General features: G+C 70.1%; 5 protein-coding genes across 16 annotated transcripts in view; 4 read left to right on the forward strand and 1 right to left on the reverse strand.

The window, feature by feature from the left end:
• The window catches only part of BSN (bassoon presynaptic cytomatrix protein), a 93991-nt gene extending 89199 nt beyond the window's left edge, over positions 1 to 4792 (forward strand). Inside the window, exons 7-12 of one of the 2 annotated variants that reach the window (XM_075432874.1) lie at positions 225 to 967; positions 1309 to 1402; positions 1526 to 1669; positions 1869 to 1923; positions 2010 to 2106; positions 2582 to 4792. In XM_075432874.1, the coding sequence (XP_075288989.1) occupies positions 225 to 967; positions 1309 to 1402; positions 1526 to 1669; positions 1869 to 1909 (1022 nt within the window). In that variant the 3' untranslated portion in view covers positions 1910 to 1923; positions 2010 to 2106; positions 2582 to 4792. The remainder of the gene's footprint in view (positions 1 to 224; positions 968 to 1308; positions 1403 to 1525; positions 1670 to 1868; positions 1924 to 2009; positions 2107 to 2581) is intronic. The other variant, XM_075432875.1, reaches the window with a different exon arrangement.
• A 551-nt stretch (positions 4793 to 5343) lies between these two features.
• LOC142362733 (acylamino-acid-releasing enzyme-like) lies at positions 5344 to 10417 on the forward strand. Of its 2 annotated transcripts, none has more exons than XR_012765254.1 (22): positions 5344 to 5392; positions 5970 to 6099; positions 6182 to 6308; positions 6390 to 6477; positions 6574 to 6649; positions 6726 to 6889; positions 6963 to 7100; positions 7188 to 7279; positions 7355 to 7395; positions 7472 to 7593; positions 7716 to 7776; positions 7849 to 7946; positions 8036 to 8087; positions 8162 to 8250; positions 8321 to 8459; positions 8534 to 8617; positions 9285 to 9365; positions 9460 to 9548; positions 9659 to 9849; positions 9939 to 10024; positions 10092 to 10198; positions 10266 to 10417. XR_012765254.1 is itself a non-coding variant. In XM_075432876.1 (22 exons), the coding sequence occupies exons 1-22, from the start codon at positions 5381 to 5383 to the stop codon at positions 10369 to 10371; spliced, it is 2190 nt and encodes a 729-aa protein (XP_075288991.1). In that variant the 5' UTR covers positions 5344 to 5380; the 3' UTR covers positions 10372 to 10417. The 2 variants fall into 2 exon arrangements, 1 of the variants encoding a protein (XP_075288991.1); XM_075432876.1 differs by having other exon boundaries at positions 9922 to 10024.
• Positions 10418 to 10659: 242 nt separating this feature from the next.
• On the forward strand, positions 10660 to 15557 carry LOC142362671 (acylamino-acid-releasing enzyme-like). Of its 6 annotated transcripts, none has more exons than XM_075432367.1 (22): positions 10660 to 10720; positions 10834 to 10942; positions 11023 to 11149; positions 11275 to 11356; positions 11470 to 11545; positions 11630 to 11802; positions 11926 to 12063; positions 12136 to 12227; positions 12338 to 12378; positions 12448 to 12569; positions 12741 to 12801; positions 12896 to 12990; positions 13073 to 13124; positions 13196 to 13284; positions 13723 to 13864; positions 13995 to 14072; positions 14145 to 14225; positions 14304 to 14392; positions 14636 to 14826; positions 14906 to 15008; positions 15082 to 15188; positions 15268 to 15534. In XM_075432367.1, exons 1-22 carry the CDS (start codon positions 10691 to 10693, stop codon positions 15434 to 15436), a joined length of 2247 nt encoding a protein of 748 aa, XP_075288482.1. In that variant the 5' UTR covers positions 10660 to 10690; the 3' UTR covers positions 15437 to 15534. The 6 variants fall into 6 exon arrangements, with proteins under 6 accessions (XP_075288482.1, XP_075288483.1, XP_075288479.1 ...); XM_075432368.1 differs by having other exon boundaries at positions 11660 to 11802; XM_075432364.1 differs by having other exon boundaries at positions 11470 to 11802.
• MST1 (macrophage stimulating 1) lies at positions 15550 to 21355 on the reverse strand. 4 transcript variants are annotated; one of them, XM_075432360.1, is made up of 18 exons: positions 21337 to 21355; positions 20697 to 21041; positions 19173 to 19311; positions 18924 to 19036; positions 18341 to 18793; positions 18145 to 18265; positions 17926 to 18044; positions 17669 to 17834; positions 17439 to 17569; positions 17259 to 17361; positions 17030 to 17166; positions 16884 to 16919; positions 16701 to 16812; positions 16546 to 16623; positions 16334 to 16480; positions 16145 to 16251; positions 15865 to 16004; positions 15550 to 15783 (listed from the first exon to the last, which is right to left on the reverse strand). In XM_075432360.1, exons 1-18 carry the CDS (start codon positions 21338 to 21340, stop codon positions 15622 to 15624), a joined length of 2613 nt encoding a protein of 870 aa, XP_075288475.1. In that variant the 5' UTR covers positions 21341 to 21355; the 3' UTR covers positions 15550 to 15621. The 4 variants fall into 4 exon arrangements, with proteins under 4 accessions (XP_075288475.1, XP_075288477.1, XP_075288476.1 ...); XM_075432362.1 differs by lacking the exons at positions 20697 to 21041; positions 21337 to 21355 and adding an exon at positions 19535 to 19626 and having other exon boundaries at positions 15552 to 15783; positions 17669 to 17831; positions 18341 to 18477; positions 18679 to 18793; XM_075432361.1 differs by lacking the exons at positions 20697 to 21041; positions 21337 to 21355 and adding an exon at positions 19535 to 19626 and having other exon boundaries at positions 15552 to 15783; positions 18341 to 18477; positions 18679 to 18793.
• Positions 19980 to 23215, forward strand: part of DAG1 (dystroglycan 1) — a 52667-nt gene continuing 49431 nt past the window's right edge. The window contains exon 1 of one of the 2 annotated variants that reach the window (XM_075432355.1): positions 19980 to 20068. The gene's annotated coding sequence lies outside the window, so the exon portion shown is untranslated. Of the gene's footprint in view, positions 20069 to 20654; positions 20872 to 23215 lie in introns of those variants that run through there. The other variant, XM_075432356.1, reaches the window with a different exon arrangement.

A 23215-nucleotide genomic window follows, 5' to 3' on the forward strand; every position in this document is an offset into this window, starting at 1 on the left:
CGCAGAGACACTCACCGCCTCCGTTTGCTTGACATGTGCCTTCCTCCCCCTGCCCCGGGTGTTCGGTGTTAGCTGGTCTTGCGCGGCGCCGCGTCCCATCCCCACCGGCGCGGGCTGTCCCCCGCGCGCGTGCCCGCTGCTTGCCTCTCCCGTCTCATTGCATGGCTTCTGCCCGGGTGGCCTCGGGCGAGAGATTGACTGTGGTTTGTTTTTGGTTTCCGAAGCCTATCATTTGGGTCAGGAGGAGACAGACTGGTTTGATAAGCCCAGGGAGGCGCGGGCAGAGAGGGTCAGGCACTACGGTGGCCACTCTTCCTCGCAGAAGAGACCCCCGGTTAAGCACACCTACCACGACTACGACGAGCCCCCCGACGAGGACCTGTGGCAGCACGACGACTACCCCCAGCACCGCGAGCACCGACACCACGGGGAGTACGGGCGCCACGCCGGCACCTCCCGGCACACCGGTGACGAGCCCCCGCGCCGCTCGGCCAAGCAGCACCCGCGGGAGCCCGGCCGCCACGAGCCCCGCAGCCACGGGCCGCCGGCCGCCCCCAAGAAGGCGCAGCAGCCCGAGCCCCGCACGCCCGTGCCCTACGGCCCCAGCTCTGCCGAGCATGCCGCGCCGTCTCGCCCCGCCGCTCACCACCACGGCGCCGAGACCCCCAAGGCGCAGAAGCCCTCCCAGCCGCACGGGCCGGCCACCCCAGCACCGAAGCCGGAGCCCCTCGCCCACCCGCAGCAGCCGGCGGCCAGGCAGCAGCAGGCAGGGCAGCAGCCGGCGCGGCAGCAGCCGGCGGCACGGCAGGCTGCGCAGCCAGCGGGCTCGGCGCAGCCCGAGGCCAGGGGCAGGACGCAGGGACCGCCATCGTCCCGGCCACCGCAGCAGCAGCCGGGGCCAGCCCCGGCAGCGGGGAAGGCGCCGGCCGCGCTCCATGCGCAGCCGGGTGGGCACGCAGCGCCAGCGGTAAGTGTGGGCTCAGCCAGCTCGGCCGACTGCCTGCCCCGCGGCTCTGCCCGGCACCGGCCCGGCTGGCCATGGCCAGGGGTTCGTGGGGGAAGGGTTGGAGATGGGAGCTGTGGAGCGAGGTGGATCCCACCCGTGTGCCCACCACGGCCGCCCCTGGGTGTGAGGGGACCTGAGGGGGGACATTGCCGTGCCCTGGATCCCTCCCTGGTGCCTTTGGGGCTGCAGGGCTGTTTTCCCATGGCGTTTGGGGGTTTCGGTGCTGCCTCCCGGCCCGGACCAACCCCCGGAGGATGCTCTGCCAGGAGGGTGAGCCCTGAGAGCTGTTTTCCCCCTTCCAGCCGAAAGCGGAGCCGGCGGATGCGTCCAAACCCGCAGCAAAAGTGCCACAGCAGCCGGGGAGAGCGCCCGCGGCGCAGCCCCTGGGAGCAGCAGGTCAGTGGGCCCCGTGCCATGGTCCCGTCCCCCGCCGCGACGGCTGCCTGGCACGCCGGGGGCTCGGCCAAGCCCCCCGGCCAGACCCGTCCCCTGCTGACAGCGGCTTCATTCATCCCCCAGCAGACAGCAAGCCCGGTCCGAGGGTGGCCGGGCCGCGTGGTCCCGCAGGCCCAGTGCCGGGGCAGCCCGGGGCGGAAGGAGAGAGCGTTTTCTCCAAAATCCTGCCGGGGGGAGCAGCGGAACAAGCAGGCAAACTGACTGAAGGTGAGGGCTGCTCCCGGCGACGGGGCAGCGATGCTCCGCCACACCAAGGTGGGGTTGGGCGCCACAGGGACGGCCGGGAGCAGCTGACGGGGTGCGGTGCTCCCACAGCCTGGGGCAAAAGCGGCGGGTTTGGGGGGTGGAGGGGGTGGGGGGCCGGGGCAGCTACGCCATGCTGACGCCTCTCCCGGCTTCCCCGCAGCGGTGTCGGCTTTCGGCAAGAAGTTCACTTCGTTCTGGTGAGAGAACGGCACAAGGTGAGTGCAGCCGGCGCGGCGCGCTGCGCCGGGGGCTCTCGCTGCCCTGGCTGTGCCCGACGCCCTCCCGCTCCCTCCCGCCGCAGGAGTTTGGGGAGCGAGTGGAGATCGAGTCGTTGCAGTGGAAAAACCTATGAAGAAGCCAGTGAATTCAGCACCCGGCGCCGGACTCTGGGTATAACGGTGAGTGGCTGGGGCAACGCCCTACACCGGTCCCCTCTATCGCGCTGGTCCCACTCTGCCACGCCGTCCCCAGGGGTCCCGCGGCACCGCTGTCCCCCTAGCACCCGCTGAGCCGTGCCGTGCCCCGCTCCCGCTCCCCAGGGTGAGGAGGACACGGTGCAGCCCCCATCCCCTCCGCGCTGGGCTGCTCGTCCCCATCCTCATCCCCAAGCCAAAGCGTGGGGGCTCGGCCCCGTTCCCAGGTCCCGGCAGCGCTGCGTGGGCCGGTGCCGTGCGGATGCTGGTGCGGACCCTGGGTCTGCGGGGAAGGTTTGGGCAGCCCGAGCTCTGCGGCGGGAGCCCGGCCAGCGCTGGGGGCGGCAGCAGCTGCTCCGCCGGCAGCGCCTCTTGGCTCGCCGCCGCTCGGCAGGGTCCCCTCCGCGGGGACGTCGCCGCTAACTCCTTACTCTGCCTTTCTCTCTCTGTCTCTCGCAAGCTTTTGAAAGCAGGGCGATCCTTGGATGCTGGACCAAACGGCGGCCGAACGGGGGCCCGGCGGACACCCCCCACGCCTAGCGAGCAGCTCCGGCGCGGCACGCGGCCAGCCCCGGCACCGGGCGGGCGGACGCGCCCTGTGACCCCGTGGCCGCCCCGAGGGGACGGGCCTGATCCGGAACGTCGGGTCAGGCTGCGTAGGTGTGCCGCGGCCCTTTCTCAAGATTATACGCAGAGTTGCTCCCTCCGAACCCCAGCTCTGGTCTCTTCATAGGTTTTTTCTCCCCCGCGAGCCGAGGGCTGGGTGCCACGGGCGCCGCTCCTCCTTCCCGACCCCGTCCCCCCCGCCGGGGCCATCCCCGCACCCCTGCACTGCGGCCCGCTCCCAGCCCCGCTGGGGACCCCCGGAGCGCGTCAGCTAGGACCTAACACTGTTTCACTACCGAAATACGAGGCCATAGGACTCTGACAGGCGGCGCGGCCGACCCTCGTCGACGCGGCCGCCGGCCGGGCGAGCGCTCCGGCACGCGGCGCTGTCCCAAAGCCATTGGAAGCATCGGAAGGGCCGCGCTCGCCCTCGCCACACGCAGCCAGCGCGCCCGCCGCCGCCGGGCACCCCGTTTCTTTCAAGAACAGCCTTAATCATCCCACTTTGATTTCTGTGTATACCTCATCCACACCGGGGGGGGCACGGGGCGTCATCGGGGAGGGGGGGGGGTGTCCTTTTTTCTCAGTTTCTCTGGGTTCATTTTATTTTGTTTTGGGGGTGTTTTGGGCTTTTTTTTAAAACTTTATACCAAATCCTCTTCCCTCTTTGCTTTGTGCGATGAGTTAGCACACGGGCTGTCGTCTGTAGAAGCAATAGAGTGCAGGAGGCTACAAAAAGAGCACAAATCCCGTGGAACAAGATCAGGAGAGCTTTGCCTCCGGCAGTATCCTTCCTCTTACTGTGCAATCCAAGTCCTTCTCAAGCCATTTCGTGGGGACGCGGGGATGGCCGGTGCGGCGGCCGGAGCCCGCTCGCCCTGCCAGGAGCGGTTTCCCCGGGGAGGGGGGGAGAGGCAGCCCGAGGAGGGGTCTTGCCAGGGTGCAGCCGCCTCCCCGCGCCGGCGGCACCCACCCCGGTGCCCCCCGCAGAGGGCGGCACCCACCCGCTCGCCCGCCTGATGTTCTATGCAACGAAACAACACGACTCCGGAACAGGACCTGTGTGAATAGCTAAGCCGGTTCAATGTCGCGCCTAAGGGTTTCATCGCAACGCGTGCCGCCGAGCGACCCGACAACGACTCTCTACCGACCACCCGTGCGTGTGAATTCGTGGCATGTTCGACCCACGGAGGGGCCACTTTTGCCAAAGGGCAGCCCTAGCGCCCGTGACCGTCTGTCCCGTTGTAGAGCATGGCTTGCTACTCCTCTGCACGGTTCCACCCGCCTTTCGGTGCTTGCTGTCCTCTGCCCGGACTTTTCTTTTCTTTTTCTTTTCCATCGGCCCATCGCTGTACTGGAAGCTCTTAGCGGATTTATGCACTCGTTATCGAGGACTCGGTCGCCGTGGGACGCCGGCGCTCTGTGGCAGGTCCCCCGCAGGGGTCTCTGCCCGTGCCCGAGGCTGGGGGAGAGGCCGGCAGCTGTGGGACTGGGGGGGCAGCGTGGGGCAGCCCCACGGAGCAGACCCCCGGCCCCGCGCCCTCCCGCCGCCTCTCCCCGCCGATGACAAGTGCATAGCCCCAGCGTGCCCCCCCCGGGCCCCCGGCCCCCGCCGCTCCTCGCGCTGTAAATACTTGTACAGTGTGTAAATCGCACGCGGGACCAGGACCCCCGCCGGGGCCCCTCTCTGCACCCCGAGCACATCCGCCACTCGCCTCCACGCTCGCCGGGACCGGGGGCCGTGTAGCCCCAGCCGGGCCAGGCCCCCAGACCCAGTCGTGGCGGTCTGCCGGGCGGGGCGGGCTGGGGGGCCGGAGGGTGCGAAGACGAAGGGCCGCGCGCGGCCGGGCGGCGTTTCCGGCGGCAAGCGCGGCGCCGGGCGCGCTCCCTCTGAACATTGTGACGGTGTGCGTGTCTGCTGTGCTCTGTGCCACCCGTAGTGACCCCGTACCGTGCCGTACCGTGCCGTACCGTGCCGTGCCGCCCCCGCCGCTGTGTCGTGACCCCCCCCTCCCAGAAGCTGCCCCCTCACCAGGTGTTTCTGTGGGAACAGAATAAAAAGGACTTGACACAAACCACCGACTGGCCCCGATTCCTGCGCGGGGGGGGGGGGGGGGGGGGGGGGGGGGGCGAGGGGGCCTGGACCCCCAGCACGGTGAGGGCAGCTGGGCTGGGAACCCCGTGGGGCTGGCTGGCACCAAGCGCTGGTGGGCTCTGGGGCCCACACCCGGGGCTTCTGGGGTGGCGGGGGGGTGGGGGGTCCCTGTGGGCCCCAAGGGCCCGATCCCCCCCAGCCTGCGCACGGGGACCCCCGGCTGCAGCCACCTGCCGGGGAAACCACTCCGGGGCGCCCCAGAGGCTGCGGGGCCGCGCCCTGGCCCCTGGCTGCGGGGTCAAGTGGGGGCCCGCGGATGAACGGGGGTCTCTGGGCTGGAGCGGCCCCGGGGGCGGCGGGGGGGTCCCGGCGGGGGCGAGGCGCGGACCCCAACCTTGAGACCTCGGGCAGCGACGCCGCCCGCGCCCACCGGGGGGCGCCGCAAGGCGAGCGGCGGCCCGAGCGCCGCAGCCAATGGGGAGTGCCGCCCGCCGCCGGCCCCGCCCCTCCGTCCAGGAAGTGGCGGTGCCGGCCCCGCCCCCGCCCCGCCGCCGCGACATGGAGCTGCCGGTGAGGGGCTGCGGTGACGTGACTGCCCCGGGACCCCCCCTCCCCCCCACCGCCACTGCAACCCCTGGCACCCCCCTGCCCCGGGAGCTGCCCCGGTCCCCGCCCGATTCCCCCCCGTGTACGGCAGTCACTGCCCCCCGGTACCCCGGCACTCACTGGTACCCCGGTAACTGCCCCCAGACCCTGCTACCCCCCCCTACCCCGGTAACTGAACCCGGTACTGCCCCCAGACCCTGCTACCCCCCCACCCCAATAGCTGCCCCTGCTCTGCTCCCTGGTACTGCCCCCAGACCCTCCTAACCCCCCTGTACCCCAATAACTGCCCCTGCTCTGCTCCCTGGTGCTGCCCCCAGACTCTCCTACCCCCCCACCCCAATAGCTGCCCCGGCTCTGACCCCAGCACTGGCCCTGGTGCCCCAGTAGCTGCGCGGGTGCCTGTGTACCCCCAGAACTGGCCCTGCTCTGCACCCATGGTACCCCAGTAGCTGCCCCAGTACCCTTCTGATGCCCCCGTGGCCCCTGGTGCCCCGGTAGCCCCCCGGTTGTCGCCCGTGCCGCACGCCATCGGCTCCCGCAGGTGCTGTCGAGCGTGGAGGAGCTGGTGGAGCTGTACCGGGAGCTGAGCCGGCACCCGGAGCCCCGCAGCGCCTGCCTCGGCCCCGACGTCACCACCCAGTACGGGGGCAAGTACTGCAGCCTCTACACCGGTACGGCGGCAGGGGGGGGTTCGGGGGGGTCCCTGCCTGCCTGGTGGGGACGCGGCTGGCGTCCTCACCCTGCTCCTCGCAGAGTGGGCGCAGCGGGACCTGGCACGGGCCGAGAACGTCAGGTTCTGCCGCCAGTACTTGATCTTCCACGACGGGGCCTCCATCGTCTACTCGGGGCCCGCTGGCACCTGCTCCGAGATCAAGGACGAGTGAGTCCCAGCCCGTCCCCCGCGCCGGCGGCCCCTCGGGGTGCCATGGCGGGGGGCTGATGGGTGCCCCCCCGCCCACAGGCTGCTGAGCCGGGAGTCCCCCAGCGGGGCTCTGAAGGCCGTCCTGCGCAAGGTCCCGGGCAAGGAGAAGGAGAAGCAGTTCCTGGAGGTGAGGAGGGGGCTGGGGGGGGGGCCGGATCCACGCTGGGGCTCGGGGGTGGATCCTTGCCACGGCTCACGGACACCCCATCATCCCCGCCTCCAGGTCTGGGATCAGAACCGCAAGGTGAAGAGCATCAACCTGACGGCACTGGACAAGCACGGTGGCGTCTATGATGATGGTGAGGGGCCGGGAGGTGCTGGGGGACGTGGAGTCCTGGGGGGAAGGGGTGGCCGTCGCCTAACCCGCCCCTGCAGACCAGTTTGGCTGCCTGGCCTGGTCACACTCGGAGACCCACCTGCTCTACGTGGCGGAGAAGAAGCGTCCCAAGGCCGAGTCCTTCTTCCAGAGCAAGGCCCCTGAGCTGGACGGCTCTGATGAGGATGCAGGGAGCCTCAAGAAGGAGGATGAGCCCCTCAAGGTGGGGTCCCCCCACCGCGGGGCAGGCGGGGGCTGACGGGGGTGGCCGCGGGGCTGACGGGGCTGTGCTGCAGGGCGAGCAGTTTGTGTACCGCGAGGACTGGGGCGAGGCGCTGAGCACCCGCAGCGTGCCCGTCCTCTGCGTCCTGGACATCGAGGGCAGCAGCGTCTCGGTGCTGGAGGGCGTCCCAGAGCACCTCTCTCCTGGCCAGGTCAGGATGGGGCGCGGGGGGAACCAGAGAAGGGAGGTTTCAGGTGGCAGCGGTGGGCTGAGCCGCTCGCCTCCCGTCTCCCCACAGGCTTTCTGGTCCCCCGGTGACACCGGCGTGGTGTTTGTGGGCTGGTGGCACGAGCCCTTCCGCCTGGGGCTGCAGCACTGCACCAACCGCCGGTGAGTCCCCATGGGACACCCGCCGCCCCGAGCCGGGACCCCCGGCCCCGCGGTGACGCCCGTCTCTGCCGGCAGGTCAGCGCTCTTCTACGTGGACCTGACGGGCGGGAGATGCGGTGAGCAGCGCGCGCCCCGAACCTGCTGGCGTCCCGGCTCCCCGCAGCCCCTCACCGTCCCCTCATGCCCGTGCAGAGCTGCTCTCCGAGGACACCAGGGCCGTCTGGTCCCCGCGGCTCAGCCCCGACCACTGCCGCATCGTCTACCTGGAGAACGACGCGCTGGGCCCCCACCAGCAGTGCAGCCGCCTCTGCATGGTGAGCGGCACCGGGGGAGTGACCGGGTGCTCGTGCCGGGGTGGGGGCTGGCAGGAGGGCAGCGGAGCCCCCTCCGTGCGCTGAGACCCTGCGAAACTCATCCCACCCCATGTCTCCTGCAGTACGACTGGTACACGAAGCAGACCAGCACGGTGCTGGAGACCGTGCCGCGGCAGGCGTGGGGTGAGTAGAGCCCTGGGCGCGGTGGGGGGGACGCAGGCGGGGGGTTGCTGAGCACCAGCGCTCTCGTTACAGGCGCCTTCCCGGGCATCTACTGCGGCGCTCTGCCGCGGCTGTGCTGGGCGGCCGACAGCCGCAGGGTCGTGCTGGCTACGGCCCAGCGCAGCCAGGAGGTGAGGGCCGCCATGCTTGGGCAGAGCGGGGCACGCCGGGGGGCCGGGCTGGGTCGCGGTTCCGCTGGACTCTGCCCTCGTTCCCCTAGGACCTGTTTGTGGTGGACACGGTGACCGGAACCACGACCGCGCTGACGGCCGGTGAGTGCCAGGCTGGCGGGGCAGTGCCAGGGAGGGGCTCACGCCTGCAGGTCTGACCCCCCCCTCCTCCCCAGACGCGCCCCAGGGAAGCTGGTCTGTCCTCACCATCGACCGGGACCTCTTGGTGGCCAGTTTCTCCACCCCGAGCTGCCCCCCGACACTGGTACGGTGATGCCCCCTCCCCAGCACCCCCCAGCCCCTCGGCGCCGGCACTGACGCTTCTCCACGCGCAGAGAGTGGCCGTGCTGCCCGACGCCGGCCGGGAAGCGCAGGCGCAGTGGGTCTGCCTGCAGGACGCACGCCCAGTGCCTGGCATCAGCTGGGTCATCCGCACCCTGCGGCCCCCGCCGGAGCAGGAGCACCCCCAGTATGGTGAGTGCCCAGGGATCCCGGGCCAGGCTCCGGCCCCCGCGCCGAGCTCTGACCCCCCCACCCCACCTCCGCAGCGGGCCTGGACTTCGATGCCATCCTGCTGCGCCCAAGCGAGAGCCCCGCCGCCCGCAAGCATCCCTTGGTGGTGATGCCCCATGGTAAGCGCTTGCACCCACCCCGCCGTGCCCCCCACCCCGGCTGGGCAGCATCACAGAATCACAGAATGTTCGGGGTTGGCAGGGACCTCTGTGGGTCACCCAGTCCAACCCCCCTGCCGAAGCAGGGTCACCTACAATAGACTGCACAGGACCTTGTCCAGGCGGGTCTGGAATATCTCCAGAGAAGGAGACTCCACAACGTCCCTGGGCAGCCTGTGCCAGGGCTCCGTCACCCTCAGAGGGAAGAAGTTCTTCCTCATGTTCAGACAGAACTTCCTCTGCTTCAGTTTGTGCCCATTGCCCCTTGTCCTGTCACTGGGCACCCCATCCTCCTGACACCCACCCTGCAGATACTTATAAGCCTTCTCTCCAGGCTGAACAAGCCCAGCTCCCTCAGCCTCTCCTCATAGGAGAGATGCTCCAGTCCCCTCCTCATCCTCGTAGCCCTCCGCTGGACACTCTCCAGTAGCTCCTCATCTTTCTTGAAGTGGGGAGCCCAGAACAGGACAGAGTACTCCAGATGGGGCCTCACTAGGGCAGTGTAGAGGGGAAGGAGAACCTCCCTCGTCCTGCTGGCCACACTCCTCCTAATGCACCCCAGGATCCCATTGGCCTTCTTGGCAGCCAGGGCACACTGTCACCCCCTCTTTGGCTTGGCCTTTCCTAGGGGGTCCCCACACCGTCTTCACAGCCAGGTGGATGCTGTACCCAGCAGCGCTCTGCCGCGTGGGCTTCGCTGTGCTGCTGGGTGAGTGATGCCGGGGGCTCTGATGGGTGGCACAGCACCCGCGGTGGGGCCAGGGCAGGGGGAGGGAGGGCTCTGATGCTGACCCACCCCCCAGTGAATTACCGTGGCTCCCTGGGCTTCGGCCAGGACAACGTGGCCTCTCTGCCGGGCAACGTGGGCACGCAGGACGTACACGACGTGCAGGTACAGCGCCGGCACGCGGCCCTGACCCCGCGTTACCCCGTGCTCTGGTGGGTGCCCCCGAGGAGGGAAAGCAGGGCCGCTGCCGCAGCGCGTGTCCCCTGCGGTGGCAGCTCTGTGTGGAGCGGGTGCTGCAGGAGGAGCCTCTGGACGCCGGCCGGGTGGCACTGGTGGGCGGCTCGCACGGGGGCTTCCTGGCGTGCCACCTCCTCGGCCGGTTCCCCGACACCTACCACGCCTGTGTGGTCCGCAACCCCGTGGTGAACATCGCCTCCATGGCAGACGCCACCGACCTCCCTGACTGGTGAGTACCACCACCGCCCCCGGCCCCCCGCCGCCCCGGCCCCGCGCGCGCCCCCGGCCCTATCGCCCGCAGGTGCCTGACGGAGACAGGGCGGCCCTACGAGCCCGGCGCCCTGCCGGACCCGGCCCACTGGACGGACATGCTGCTCCGGTCACCCATGCGCTACGTCGACCAGGTACGTCCCCGTCCCGGTCCCCGTCCCCACCGGTGACACCAGTGCTGAGGTGACGCTGCTCCTGCAGGTCCGCGCACCCGTGCTGCTGCTGCTGGGGGAGGATGACCGGCGCGTGCCCCCCAAGCAGGGGCTGGCGTACTACCGTGCCCTGAAGACCCGGGGGGTCCCCACGCGGTGAGTGGGGTGCCGGCTGCTCGGGCGGGAGGCGCGGGCACGGCGCTGATGCCTCTCTCCCCTCCAGGCTGCTCTGGTACCCGGGGAACAACCACGCGCTGGCCGGCGTTGAGGCCGAAGCCGACGGCTTCATGAACATGGCGCTGTGGCTGCTGAAGCACCTGCGGTGCTGACGGCCCCCTGCCCCCGCCACCCCCCAATAAACAGCCTAGCTCAGCACCCCTGGTGTCTCCGGCAGCGGTGCCAGCGTCGCCTCCGCTCCCTGTGCCACCGGGGCTCGTGGCCACCGGCCCCGTCTCCCACGGAGCGCGGCGTTTGTGCCGCCGGGGACGCGGTGCGGTGTGCCGGAGGCTGGAGCCTGCGCAGCTGCCGCGGGCATGGTGGGCGGCGCGGGGCGGCTGGTGCCGGCCAGGCCCTTGGCGCCGGGCTGCTCGCGCACCCCTTGGCAGCCTGCCCCGGGCGCCAGCCGCCAGCACGGCGCAGCCAGGCCCCATGGCCGCGGAGACCGAGCGGGGTGCAGAGGTGGGCAGGGGGGCAAGGGGGGTGCAGGGGTGGGCACAGCACCGGTCTGGGAGGTTTGGCAATGGGCAGCGGGTGGGCTCGCCCCCCACCAGCGCGCCTCTGCCCCGGCGCAGGCACCTGGCAGCCCTGCTGCCTGCTACCGGGAGCTGAGCCAGTTCGCCGCCGTCACGCGTGCCGCCCTCGGGGCCGCCGCGGAGGGACAGACCTTCCTGCTCCACGCCGGTGAGTCGCGGGCTCGGGCACCCCGGCACTGCTGGGCCGCGGGGCCGGTGTCGGCGGGCGCTGACGGCCCCGTCCTGCAGAGTGCAGCCGCCCCGACCTGCCCCGCCGCCGACTCCTGCGCTTCAGCCGCCACTACAGCCTGTGGCGCGACGGCGATGGCGGCCTCGCCGTCAGCCGGGCAGCGCTCAGCGCCGAGATCCACAACCAGTACGGCACGGATGGGCTGCAGGGTGGGGCGGCGTGGCCGGTGCCCGTGGCATGGCCATTGCCCATGGCGTGGTGGGTGCCCACGGTGTGCTGTGCACCGCAGCCTCCCTCCCTCGCGCCTGCAGGCTCCTCAGCCAGGACTCGCCCACGGGGCAGCACCGTGCGGTGCTCAGCTGCTGCCCGCGGCAGGGCCACGAGCTGCTGGAGGTAACGCTGGCTGTGGCAGCGGCCCTGGGGCTCGCCGCGGCGGCTGGAACACCGGCACGGGGCAGTGGGTGCCGTGGCCATGGCGTGCCGGTGCTGACCCTCAACCCCCCCAGGTGTGGGACAGCAGCGGGCGCAGCCACAGCGTGGACCTCACGGCACTGGGGAAGCACGGGGAGGTCTACACGGAGGGTAGGGCCCCTTCCCCGCACCCCCCACCCACGACGCAGGTGAGGGCAGCACAGCCGGTGGTCCCGGTGCCAGCCCTGTGCCCAGCTGGGCTTTGGCACCCTCTGCCCGTGCCAGGGCCCTTTGCCTGCCTGGCCTGGTCCCGCTCGGAGACACAGCTGCTCTACGTGGCCGAGAAGAGCTGGCCCAAACCGCAGTCCCCCTGCCCCTGGGATGTGCCGGGGGCAGCCAGGCCAGTGGAGGAGGACGAGGATGAGGAGGTGGGTGCCATGTGCCCCATGAGCATGCTCTGTGCACCCCGCGTTCGTGCCACGCACCGCTGTGAGCGTGGCATGCGCCCCCTGAGCACGCCGCGCACCCCAGAAGCGTGCTGTGCACCCCAGGGTGAGCAGTTCTTGTACCGCGAGGACTGGGGCGAGGCGCTGGGCACCCGCAGCGTGCCCGTCCTCTGCGTCCTGGACATGGAGGGCAGCAGCGTCTCAGTGCTGGAGGGCGTCCCGGAGCACCTCTCTCCTGGCCAGGTCAGGACGGGGTGCAGGGGGAGCCCCAGGGGTCCAGCCTGGGGCTGTGGGACGATCCCGGCTGTCGCGCAGGCGCTGTGGTCCCCGGGTGACACCGGCGTGCTGTTCGTGGGCTGGTGGCACGAGCCCTTCCGCCTGGGGCTGAGCGCCTGCTCCAACAGGAGGTGGGTCCCCCCCGGCACCCAGCGCCGTGCTGGGATGCCCACCCCGTGCCAGCACAATGGGGGCTCAGCTCGGCCGTGGGGCTCCAGCCGGACTCACACCTCTTCCCCAGGTCGGGGATTTTCCACCTGGACCTGGGCAGCGGGCACTGCGGTGAGCACCGGGGTGTCGAGGGTGCCCGGGGTCCCAGGGGTCCGGGGCGCTGACCCTCTGCCGCCACAGAGCTGCTGTCGGCTGAGCACCGCGCCGCCTGCTCCCCCCGGCTGAGCCCCGACGGCCGGCGCCTGCTCTACCTGGAGGGGTGCCTGGGGGGGCCCCACCGGCAGTGCCTGCGCCTGCGCATGGTGAGCGGCGACCTTGCTGGTGACGGGCACGGCTGTGGCACCGGTGCGGGACCCGGCCTGGAACGTCACGGCCTCTTGCAGTGCCTGGCCGGGGTGGGGAGTGGGCTCGGCCCCCAGTCCCCTGCCTCAGTTTCCCCAGCGGGTCCCATCCTGACTGCCGGCTCTCCCCAGCTCACCTGGCAGACGAGGCAGACAGTGACAGTGCTCGACGTGGTGCAGGAGCCCATGGAGGGTGAGCACGGGGCAGCGGGCACTGCTGGGGGGCCGGGACACCCTATGCTGGGTGCCCGTGGCCCCAGCTCACCCATGCTCCATCCTGCTCCCAGCCTTCGCCGGGCTCTACGGGGAGGCACTGCCACCGCGGTGCTGGGCAGCCGACAGCCGGCGAGCCGTGCTGGGCACCCCGCAGCGGAGCCGCACGGTGAGCCCTGGGGACAGGGGGGACAGGGGCACACCCCCTGAGCCCGTGGTGACGCAGTGGCACGCGGTCTGCCCCACCACAGGACCTGCTGCTTGTGGACACGGAGGTGGCCACTGTCACCAACCTGACGGCAGGTACGTGGTGCTGGGCTCCCCGCGGTGCCCCAGCGAGCATCCACGAGCGCTGGCATGCTCTGTGTCCCCAGGGTCGCCCGAAGGGTGCTGGGAGCTGCTCACCCTCCAGTGGGACCTGCTGGTGGCCACCTGCTCAGCCCCGAACCGTCCCCCCAGCCTGGTGAGCAGCGCTCCGGCGCCGCACCGCGCCGCGTGATGTGCCACGGCGATGAGCAGCCAGGCGCAGCGTGGGGTGGCACGGTGTGACACGGCCAGGCGTGGCACAGCCCGGCACAGCGTCGCACCGCACTGCATGGGGTGGCACAGCCAGATCCAGCATGGCACAGCTGTGGCATGGCATGGCACATCTTTGGCACAGCCAGCAGCCACATGGTGCAGTGTGGCAAGGAACAGCAGGGCTTGGCGCAGCATGGCAGGGGCAGGTACGGCATGGCACGGCCAAGGACAGCACGGTGTGGCACAGGACAGTATGACCAGACGCAGCACGGCACGGGATTGGCACGGCGCAGCGCAGAACGACATCGCAGAGCACTGGGACTGTGGGCACTCCGGGGCAGATAGGGCTGGGTGCCCGGTGCCACGTGCTTCCTGTCCTCAGGTGGTGTCGGCACTGCCGCCGGCGGGCCGGGAGCTGCCCCTCTGCTGGGTGCCGGTGGAGGACACCCCGACGGTGCCTGGCGTCACCTGGAAGACCCTGACAGTCCGGCCGCCCTGCAGTGGGCAGAGCCCCGCCGCACACGGTGAGCACCTGGGGGTCCCTGCTGCACCTGGGCGCTGCCTTGGTGCCGGGGGTCCTCGGGTGCGGGGGGTGGGCAGGGCGCTGCGTGCCCGGGGTGGTGGGTGCTGAGCGGGACCCCTTCCCTAGCACAGGCACCCAGGCTTTCGAGGCCCTGCTGCTGAGCCCACTGGATGGCGCGGCACCGCACCCGCTCGTCGTGTGCCCCCACGGTGAGTGAGGGGACGGTGGGGACGCTCCGGTGGCACCAGTGGCACCCTGGGTGACACCCTCGCCGGCCCCAGGTGGCCCCCATGCTGTCTTCGATGCCCGCTGGCGCCCGAGCATGGCCGCGCTGTGCCGGCTGGGCTTTGCCGTGCTCCTGGGTGAGTGCCGGGGAGCCCGGGGACGCGCAGCCCCCGTCCCCAGTGGGGACACAGCACCCACGGGCCGCGTCTCCCCAGTGAACTACCGCGGCTCCCTGGGCTTTGGCCAGGCCAGCATCAGCTCCCTGCTCTCCTGCGTGGGTGTGCAGGACGTGGAGGACACCCAGGTGAGGGGCGCTGGGCTGGGGGTGCTGGTGGTGGGATCTGCTGGGAAGACGCCGACGTTTGGGTGCTGGTGGTGGGGTCTGCTGGGAGGATGCCGATGTTCGGGTGCTAATGATGGGGTGGTGGTGGTGAGGTCTGCTGGGAAGACACTGACATTCAGGTGCTGGTGGTGGGGTCTGCTGGGAGGAAGTCAATGTTCAGGTGCTGATGGCGGGGTGCTGGTGGTGGGTGCCCCATGGGCGCAGCTGGCGGTGGAGCAGGCGCTGCGCAGCGAGCCCCTGGATCCACACCGCCTGGCCCTGTTGGCCGGCTCCCACGGAGCCTTCATTGCCCTCCACCTCCTCGCCCGTGAGCCCGAGCGCTACCAAGCCTGCGCCCTGCGCAGCCCTGTCTCCAACCTGCCCGCGCTGCTGGGCACCTCCGACATCCCCGACTGGTGAGTGCCAGCCCCGGCCCCCCGCCGTGCTGTGCCGTGCCGCGTGCCCACGGCACCCACCAGCACCCCCATGCCGCAGGCGCTACACCTCGCTGGGGCTGCCGTACTCCTTCGAGCGGGTGCCCCGCGCCGAGGAGGTGGCCGCCATGCTGCAGCGCTCGCCCATTGCCCAGGCGGCCCAGGTAAGGCAGGGGCGGGATGGGTGCGGGGTGCTGGATGCGGGGTGCCCGGCACCCACTACTGGCCGTGCCGCAGGTGCGGACGCCGGTGCTGCTGTGCGTGGGCGCCCGGGACCGGCGCGTCAGCCCCACGCAGGCGCTGGAGCTGTACCGAGTGCTGAGGGCCAGGGGGGTGCCGGCGCGGTGAGCGGGGTGGAGGGGGGTGGTAGCGGGGAGGGAGCCCTGGGGTGCTGACTGAGAGTCCCCTTGCCCCGTGGCACAGGCTGCTGTGGTACCCGGAGGGCGGCCACGCGCTGGCTGGCGTGGAGACGGAGGCCGACGTCTTCAGGAACTGCGCCCGCTGGCTCCTCCGGCATCTGGGGCAGCCGCGGCGGGACGGCACAGCCCCCTGCACCCATGGTGGCCCTGCGGCTGTGCCGGCCCCACGGTGACCACCGGCCCCGGGGACCACACCAGGACCAGGGGAGACTGGAGCGAGCGCAGCCAGGGACAGGGATGGGGATGCAGGAGCGGGGTCTGGCGCTAAATAAACGTGGGAGACCCTGTGCGGTGCTGACCCCCACGGCCGTGCTTTTATTGCGTGGTGGCGGCTGTGCCAGGCCGGGGCTGAGCCGGCTCAGCCCATCTTCATCACCTTGTGGATCCAGTCGACGTAGAGGGAGACGCGGATGAAGAGGGCGGGCTGGTCGGTGCGGGCGCAGACGCGGGAGGGGGTGATGACCCCCTCCAGCACCCAGCAGTCGGCGGTGAGGCAGGCCAGTGGCCCCCCATAATCTCCCTGCGGCACCCAGAGAGCAGTGTCACCCCCGGCGCCGGCACCCGTGGGCTCCCCGCGGCGGCGGTCCCCGTCCCGGCTCACCTCGCAAGCCCCCACGCCAGCGTGCAGCGGGGCGGTGCACAGCTCGCTCTCCTTCACGCGCCCGCGCAGCGCTGCGTTGCACTCGCCGTGGGCCAGCACGGGCAGCCGCGCCACGTTCAGCACGCTGCCGTCCGCCGTGCCTGCGGGCAGCGAGCAGGCGGGCAGCGGGTGCACGGAGCGGGGGTGCCGTGGGCAGGGGGATGGCGTGGGCAGTGTAGGTGTTGGGCAAGGGATGCTGTTTGCAGGGGACACCGTCGCAGGGGACGCCCGCAGCCCGTACCTCTGGTTTCCCCCCAGCCAGCGATCTCGCAGACGGTGCCTGCGGGCACGACGTAGCGCTCGGGCGGCAGGCAGATCAGGGCCACGCGCCTGTTCAGAGCGGCCGGTCTGCGGCGAGAGGGGCAGCGGGACGCGGTGGCAGCCCAGCTGGCGGCGGGGCGCGGTGGGGGGCCAGGGCCCGGCCGCTCACCTCGCCAGCTTCAGCAGCACCAGCTGGGACTCGGAGGGTCCACAGACGATCCGCGCGATGGGGATGCTCTGCTGGTCGGGGTCCCTGGGGCCGGGGTCCTTGAAGAGCGTCCCCAGCTGCACCTCGTAGCCCGCCAGGTCGGCGTCGCTGCGGGACAGGGACGTGAGGGCGGGAGGGGGTCCCGGCACCCCACGCCCCGGCCCCGACCTTACCAGGAGGAGAAGCACTGGCGTGTGCTGATCACCCACTGCTCCTTCACCAGGGACCCCCCGCAGAAGTGGACGCCGGCCCTGCGGGGATGGGGGGTGAGCTCTGGGGGAGGGGGGGACGCCGGCCATGCGGCAGTGCCAACGGGGCACCTGCTCACCGGTTGCGGATGCTGACGGTCCAGGGCGAGTTGCCGGGCTGGCCGCCGACGATGCGCCCTTTCCGCTGCAGCCTCTCGTCCCGCCGGCCGCACTGCTCGAACTCCACCGCCTCTGCGGGCAGGGTGGGCGTCAGCGGGGGCACCCGCCCCACAGCACCCACCCAGCACCCGTGGGCCCCCCACCTGCGTGCTCCAGGACAGAGGGCACCGCGTTGCCAGCTACGGAGAGAACACGGAGGGTGGGACCCAGCCACCATGGGGGGACCAAAAGGACCCCAGGGGGTGGCCAGGCTCCCCGTGGCTCTGTGGGGGTGTGGGCAGGGGCTCACAGCAGGGCTTGATGGCGCAGTAATCGAAGGGGGTGCGGGGGTCCATGGTGTAGCACCAGGGGCCGTGGCTGTCGTTATCGGGGTTGCGGCAGTAGTTCTCCTCCAGGCGCGCCTCGGGGTGGGTGGTGGGCGAGATCCTGCCCAGGGAGGAAGTCACCATCACCGTCACCATCCCCAACCCCAGCTGTGTCCCCGTCCCCACACGCCGCCTGCTCCCTCGCACACTCACTGGGGCACATGGGGGGTCTGGGCAGCCCACGGCTGGCAGGTGATGCCCTTGCGTGTCTTGCTGACGTGGCCGCGGTAGCGCTCGCCGTGGCCGTGGTAGCACTCTGGGGACAGGCAGGGAGGGCTGGCAGCCCCGGCGGGCACAGCGCGGTGGGGGGCCCGGCGCCCGCGGGGGGCTCACCTTGGGCGCCCAGCTCATCGGGGCAGCGGCCGATGTGGAAGCAGAAGGCGATGCGGACGGTGGGGCGGGCGGTGAAGCACCACGGCGCTTCCGAGCCGTCGGGGTTGCGGCAGTAGTTCTCCTGCAGGTCCCTGGCGGAGGGGCTGCGTGGGTGCCCCCCTCCCCCCAGCCCGCACCCATGGGTGCTGCCCACCGCCGCCCTCCCCAGGCGCATCCCCTCGCCCCCTTACTTGCACGGGTACTTCTCGGGCACGAAATGGTGCTGGTGGGGGGTCTGGGCATCCCAGCGCTGGCAGGGGATCCCGGACACGGTGACGTTCACCCGGCCTCGGTAGCCTTCGCCCTTGCCCTTGAAGCAGCCGGTGGTGACATTGAGGGGTCGCGGACGTTTCTCTGCTTGCGAGGCCAGAGCGGGGCAGGGCGGCGGGGTTAGGGCAGCACCGGGACACCCGGTCCCAGCTGCGCGGTGACACCAGCGGGGACTCACTGCAGAGGCGGATGCGGCAGTACTCGCGCTCCCGCGCCGGGTCGGTGGTGTAGCACCAGGGCCGCTCGGAGCTGTCGGGGTTGCGGCAGTAGTTGTCGTCCAGCCCCTTGTCAGGGTACCTGGGCCGGAGATGGGGAGCGGCGGTTGAGGGTGGCACCACCGCCCCAGCATCTGGCACGGCCGGGGGGCTGCGCGCTGCCCGGGGCTAGGGGCCGGTACTTGTTGGGGTGGTAGGGGTGCTTGTGCGGGTGCTGCAGGTCCCAGCGCTGGCACTCCGTCCCTGACTCGGTGCGGTCCACGGTGCCGCGGTACTCCTCCCCATTGCAGGTCACGCAGACGGCTGCCGACAGCCGGGGTGGGCTCAGTGCGGGGGGGGGACACGCCGCACGGGGCACCCCCGGGATGCGGCGCTCACCATCCTCGCACTTCTTGATGCCGCAGCTCTGGTGCCGGACCTCGGGGTCGACGGTGTAACACCACGGGCCCCGCTTGTCCTGGTCGGGGTTTCGGCAGTAGTTCTCCTCCAGCCCGTTGCGGGGGGACGGCAGGAACCTGCGGGCAGCGGGGTGGGTAGGAGGGCTGCCGGGACCCCTCGCTCGGGGGCAGGCACAGCCACAACGCTGTGCCATCCCTGGGCAGTGCCACTGCCCCCACTGCCCCCACACTGCCCCCACTGCCCCCACGCTGCCCCAGCCCATGCCCTGTTGCCCATGGCTGCCCAGGGCCGCAGGGCAGCCGGGGACACGGGGGCACCTGTGGTCGTGGGGTGTCGTGGCTTGCCAGTGCTGGCAGCGCAGCCCCTTCTCGGTGGTGGCCCGCGTGCCGCGGTAGCTGGAGCCGTCGGCCACGATGCAGTCTCGCAGGTAGTCTGGGCAGAGCCGAGCACCGCGTCAGGGCCCCGGCGCTGAGCCAGGGCCCCGGGGCAGGGAGGAGCCCTGCGCCGGGCGGCCTCTGCCCGGCCCGTGGTGCCCCCACGCCCACCCGCGGCACCAGCCCACCTTTCTTCTGGTAGAGGTCGTAGTGGGTGTTCTTCTGCAGCTGGACACGGGGCGAGTGCTGGGTCCAGGGCAGCAGCTGGCACAGCTGGCTCTGCCGGTCGTGGTGGAAGGCGCTGGGAGGCACAGCGGGAGCCTGGCATGGCACCGGGCACAAGCCACGCACGCGGGCACGCAGCATCCCAGTGCACCGCGTGCCCCCGCTGCGGCGGCACTCCCACCCTCCCGGCGACGGCCCCGCGTCCCGCTCACCGGCAAGCCAGGCTGGCGGCGCAGCGCCGGGCGCACAGCTCCGCAGAGCCCCGCTCCGGCGACGGCGGCGGGTCCGCGGGCACGGCCAGCAGCTCGGTGGCCCGCAGGCGCTGGAAGTCATTGAGGGGCGAGCGGTGGCCTGGGGAGCGCGGCACGAGCTTGGGGCACCCGTGGGGGCACGGTGAGGGCCCCGGAGGGGGTCCCCGCCACATGGAGCAGGGGGGTCCCTGCCTGTCAGGGTGCCCAGCGCTTGCTGCAGCACCCCCCGGTTCCTGCCACCCCCCGCCAGCGGCGGGTCAGAGCCCTGGCCCCGCACTGCCCCATGCCCTCCAGCCCCACGGCAGCCGGGCCTGGGGCCCTACCTGAGCCGAGGGCCGCGGCCAGGGCGAGCAGGACGCCCAGCGTGGGCGGCATGGCGGCGGCCCCGTCCCCGGAGCACCGGGCCGGCCCCGAGCAAATATTGGCCCCCGGGCCCGGGGCCAGGAGGGGCCGGGGTTCACCCCGCGGCGGGGCCGCACGTGGGGCGCGGGGCGGGGCCTAGAGAGGGGGCGGGGCCTGCGGGAGGTGGGGCGGGGCCTAAAAGGGAGAGGGCGGGGCGTGGCGACGGGGAAGGGGGGGCCGCGCGGGGCGGCCGCAGGGTGCGGGGGAAAGGGGGGGGGAGGCGGGGCCGCGCTCGGCCAGGTGGGGCGGGGCGGACGGGGCGTGGCGGGCGCCGAGCGGCGGGCGCCGATTGGCCGCGGCGCGCTCGTGCCGCCGGTTGCTAGGCGCCCGGGCGCCCCTCCCCCAGGTACGTGCCCGCGCGGGGTCGCGCTCGCGCCGCGCCGCCCGCTCGGTGCGTCGGGGCCGCTGGCGGCGAGAGCCGGCGGGGAGCGGCCTCCGGGCCCGGCCGTGGCACGGTGAGGGGCCGCGGGGACGGGCCGCGGGGACGGGGGGACGGGGCCCTGCCGGGCCGCCCTGCCCTTGGCCTGCCGGGAGCGGGAGCGGGGCCGGCAGCGGCGGCGCGGCCTGGGCGTAGGCGCGGCGCGGCGGGCCGGGGCCTCCCGGTGAGCGGGCAGCGGGGCGGCCCGCCGCCGCCTCAGCCCCGGCGCCGCCCTCCGCGGCCTGCACGGGGCCGGGGCCGGCCGCGGGGTCCCCCGGCCGCCCCCGTCGCGCCGCACTTCCCTTGTCCGCCTTGTTTCCCCGCCGGGGCCTGGGCGGGAGCCGCGCGCGGGGCTGCCCGGCGGGCGGGAGGCGGAGGGGCCGGGTCGGGCCGTCCCGGGGACGGTGGGAGCGGCCCAGGTGCCGGGAGGGGCGGCAGCCAGGGGGGCCCGGCCGTGCCGTGGGGCCTGGCGCCGCGTCCCGGGCCCGGCCCGGCGGGTTGCGTTTGTAGGGGGCCCGGCGCAGCTCCGTGTCCCTCTGGGTGTGCGGTGCCAGGCCGGGCTCGGGGGGGGGGAGCTCGGGGGTCCGGGCTGGGCTCTGGGCCCTGTAGCTGGCCTCGCCGCAGAGCCCGGTCGGGTGTCGCGGACACACCGGGCAAACTTTTACCTCTAGTCAGCGGTGAGCGTGGCGGGAGGCAAGCGGAGAAGTTCTGCGGCACGAGAAGGCACGAACGCGGAGTGTTCCTCGCGTTTGCCCCGGCTCCTGGGAAGCAACAGGCTGCGGAGCGGCTCCCCAGCGCCCGTCGAGGCCGCGGGGCTGGAGGGAGCGAGTTGCGCCCCAGGTTTGAGGCTCGCGAGCTTCCCGCGCGTGTTTTCGGAGTTTGACCGAGTTTCTGCTGCGGGGGACGGGGAGCTGGGCAGCAGGGGTGGTTCGCGGTCGCTCCCCCCGGTGCTGCGTCTCCCGGGAACTTCGGGCTGCTTGTCTTGGGAAAATGGCACCGACATCGCTCACCTGTCCAAAGTGAGATTAAAATCCCCTTTTTGTGTAAGAAGACCAAGCATTCGCCTGTCTTCTCTCAGTCCCTCGGGCAGGGGCTTCTTCCCCCTGCTGTTACAGAACGGACTGCTGGCGTCTCTTGCCTTGGGATTACTGATCTTAACAAAACTTGTGGTTTAACTTTCTGTAAGGAATGCTGTCTCTTCCCATCCTCAGCTTTACAGACTCCTTTCCTCGCTTTAAGGGTTTCTGATTCGTAGGTTTCTTTGCACAGTCTCTGCCGCTATTCTGAGCATCCTAAACCACTTACTCATTCTTCCCGATGCTTGTCATTGCGCTCTTCTATCCTAAATATAGGGTAGTATGCCAACAGGAGAAGCTTGAGAGCATGCTGAAGTGCTGGGAACACCACTGTTTACTCAGAGGAGTAATCAGCAAAGCCTGGCTGATTCCAGGTCGCGGCGTCTTCTTGCTGCAGGAGTTTGCGCTCACTTCTTTTGGAGAGCTGGCACGAATTCTTGAATAACTACAAGATGTTGTTGACAGCACGTGCTAGCCTAGAAATACCCATTTCTTTCAGCATTGTGTAAAACAAGTAGTAAATACTACTTAGTTGTTCAGAGTAGGCCTGGAGAATTGGCAAAAGCTGTGGGGCTGATATGAGTAAAGGTGTTGTGCATCTCGCTGTCTACCAGCAGGTTTTGTATGGGCTTTGTTAACCCCGAGTGCTCGTGGCTGGTGCTCATTGCTAGCTCGAGCACTTCTTATCCACGCTGTTCTCCTCTCGTCTCTCGCTGCCCGGTGTGCTGGGCACGGCTGCTACGAGAAATGAAGGAGAACGCATAGAGTGGGACCTCTCGCCGGCCTCAGCGCTGAAGTGCGTGGTTGGAATTGGCTCCAAGCTCTGACCGTAGCCTGTCTTCCACGGGCGGCTGGTCTGGGGGAATTCTCACGCATCTCTTGCCGGCAGAGCTGTGCTCCGGCAGCGAGGGGGGAACATCGGAGGGAGCGCTGCTGCGTCCCGGCTTGTGCGAGCGTGCCAGCTGACAAGCCTGAGGGGTGCTTGGGAGCTTTGCACTGAAGATCAGTGGCCCTGTTGGGGTCTGACGGAGAAGAGGACCGTGCGGTTGCAGCAGCAGGGTCCTGTGGGAATTTTCATGCTTCAGTGTCCGTGGCGCGGGTGTGAGATGCAGCATGTTGTCAGCCTGGCAGAGGAGGTGTGATGGTTCTGCCCTGGCAGGGCTGGTGTCTCCTTGCCTTTTCCATGTGCCTTGGACAAGAGAGGTTGTCCTGGAGAGATACCAGGGTGCTGTGCCAGTCTGGGGAGGAACTCCAGCTGACAGCAGTAAAGCCGTCTGTCTCATTTGGGCAATGGCAGCAATCTCAGAAGTTTCGTTGTCGGGAGGATTTTGAATGGTTTGTGCCTTTCCTCCTGTTAGCTGAGGAATAGCACAGAAGATGTGATTCTAGTAATGATTAATTTGAACGAGGAAAATGCAAACTCTGAATTCTTCTTGGGCAAGCAGGGGTCATGTAAATAAATGCCTCTGGCATTCTTTGCGGTGTTTGTAGACTGTCTACCAATTACTTCTGGTCTCTTGCTGAATCAGTGGGAGGCTGTTGCTCCTTCAGCTCTGAGCACTTTGGTGGCGATTTGGGCGAAATACAAATAAACACAGTTGGATTGCACTAGCATATCTGAGCCGTTGGTATGCTGAAAATATTTGTTCTTAGGATGTTTGTGCAGTCTGGAGAGCTCTTTACCTTAAACCCGATTCGTGGAGGACTGTGACCATGTTTAAATTGTGAAAAATAAAAGATCAACCCAAAGAACCGGGGCTTTTAGGTCTTATTCTGTGAGATTGAGTTTGAGCAAACTACTGAGGTGCTGCTGGGTGGAAAGTTAATACATCAACCTGTGTGCATACACGAGGTAGGTGCGCTTCCTGGTCTGGTGCCTTCTATCTGTGTATCTCCCTGCACTTATCTGCTGGCTTAAACTGTCTCTGGTTCAGATTTTCTGCAATCAAATTTTAGCTTGCCAGTGGGAAAGATGGTTGTATATATGTGATATTATTGCTTGCTTTGTTGTTGCGTTTCTCACGAGTGTCCGAGCTGATCTGCGGGTGTGACGGTGTCCAAAGGAGATGGTCTGAGTCCCCTGGCCCGGCAGCCCGCTCCCTTCCCCT

The sequence above is a fragment of the Opisthocomus hoazin genome, chromosome 11, assembly GCF_030867145.1.
Source record: "Opisthocomus hoazin isolate bOpiHoa1 chromosome 11, bOpiHoa1.hap1, whole genome shotgun sequence".
Taxonomy (NCBI): Eukaryota; Metazoa; Chordata; class Aves; order Opisthocomiformes; family Opisthocomidae; genus Opisthocomus; species Opisthocomus hoazin.

What these genes read in the sequence shown, in the direction of transcription:
- LOC142362671 (XM_075432364.1), top strand. Translation starts at nt 10,691, where the DNA reads ATGGCCGCGGAGACCGAGCGGGGTGCAGAG. An exon ending in GGTGCAGGAGCCCATGGAGG is followed by an intron (nt 12,802 to 12,895) that starts GTGAGCACGGGG and finishes TCCTGCTCCCAG; the next exon opens with CCTTCGCCGGGCTCTACGGG. An exon ending in CGAACCGTCCCCCCAGCCTG is followed by an intron (nt 13,285 to 13,722) that starts GTGAGCAGCGCT and finishes TCCTGTCCTCAG; the next exon opens with GTGGTGTCGGCACTGCCGCC.
- MST1 (XM_075432360.1), bottom strand. An exon ending in CTGCCGCATCCGCCTCTGCA is followed by an intron (nt 17,835 to 17,925) that starts GTGAGTCCCCGC and finishes TGGCCTCGCAAG; the next exon opens with CAGAGAAACGTCCGCGACCC. An exon ending in TGGCTGGGGGGAAACCAGAG is followed by an intron (nt 16,005 to 16,144) that starts GTACGGGCTGCG and finishes CGCTGCCCGCAG; the next exon opens with GCACGGCGGACGGCAGCGTG.
- LOC142362733 (XM_075432876.1), top strand. An exon ending in AGGAGGATGAGCCCCTCAAG is followed by an intron (nt 6,890 to 6,962) that starts GTGGGGTCCCCC and finishes GCTGTGCTGCAG; the next exon opens with GGCGAGCAGTTTGTGTACCG. An exon ending in GGGCTTCGCTGTGCTGCTGG is followed by an intron (nt 9,366 to 9,459) that starts GTGAGTGATGCC and finishes CCCACCCCCCAG; the next exon opens with TGAATTACCGTGGCTCCCTG.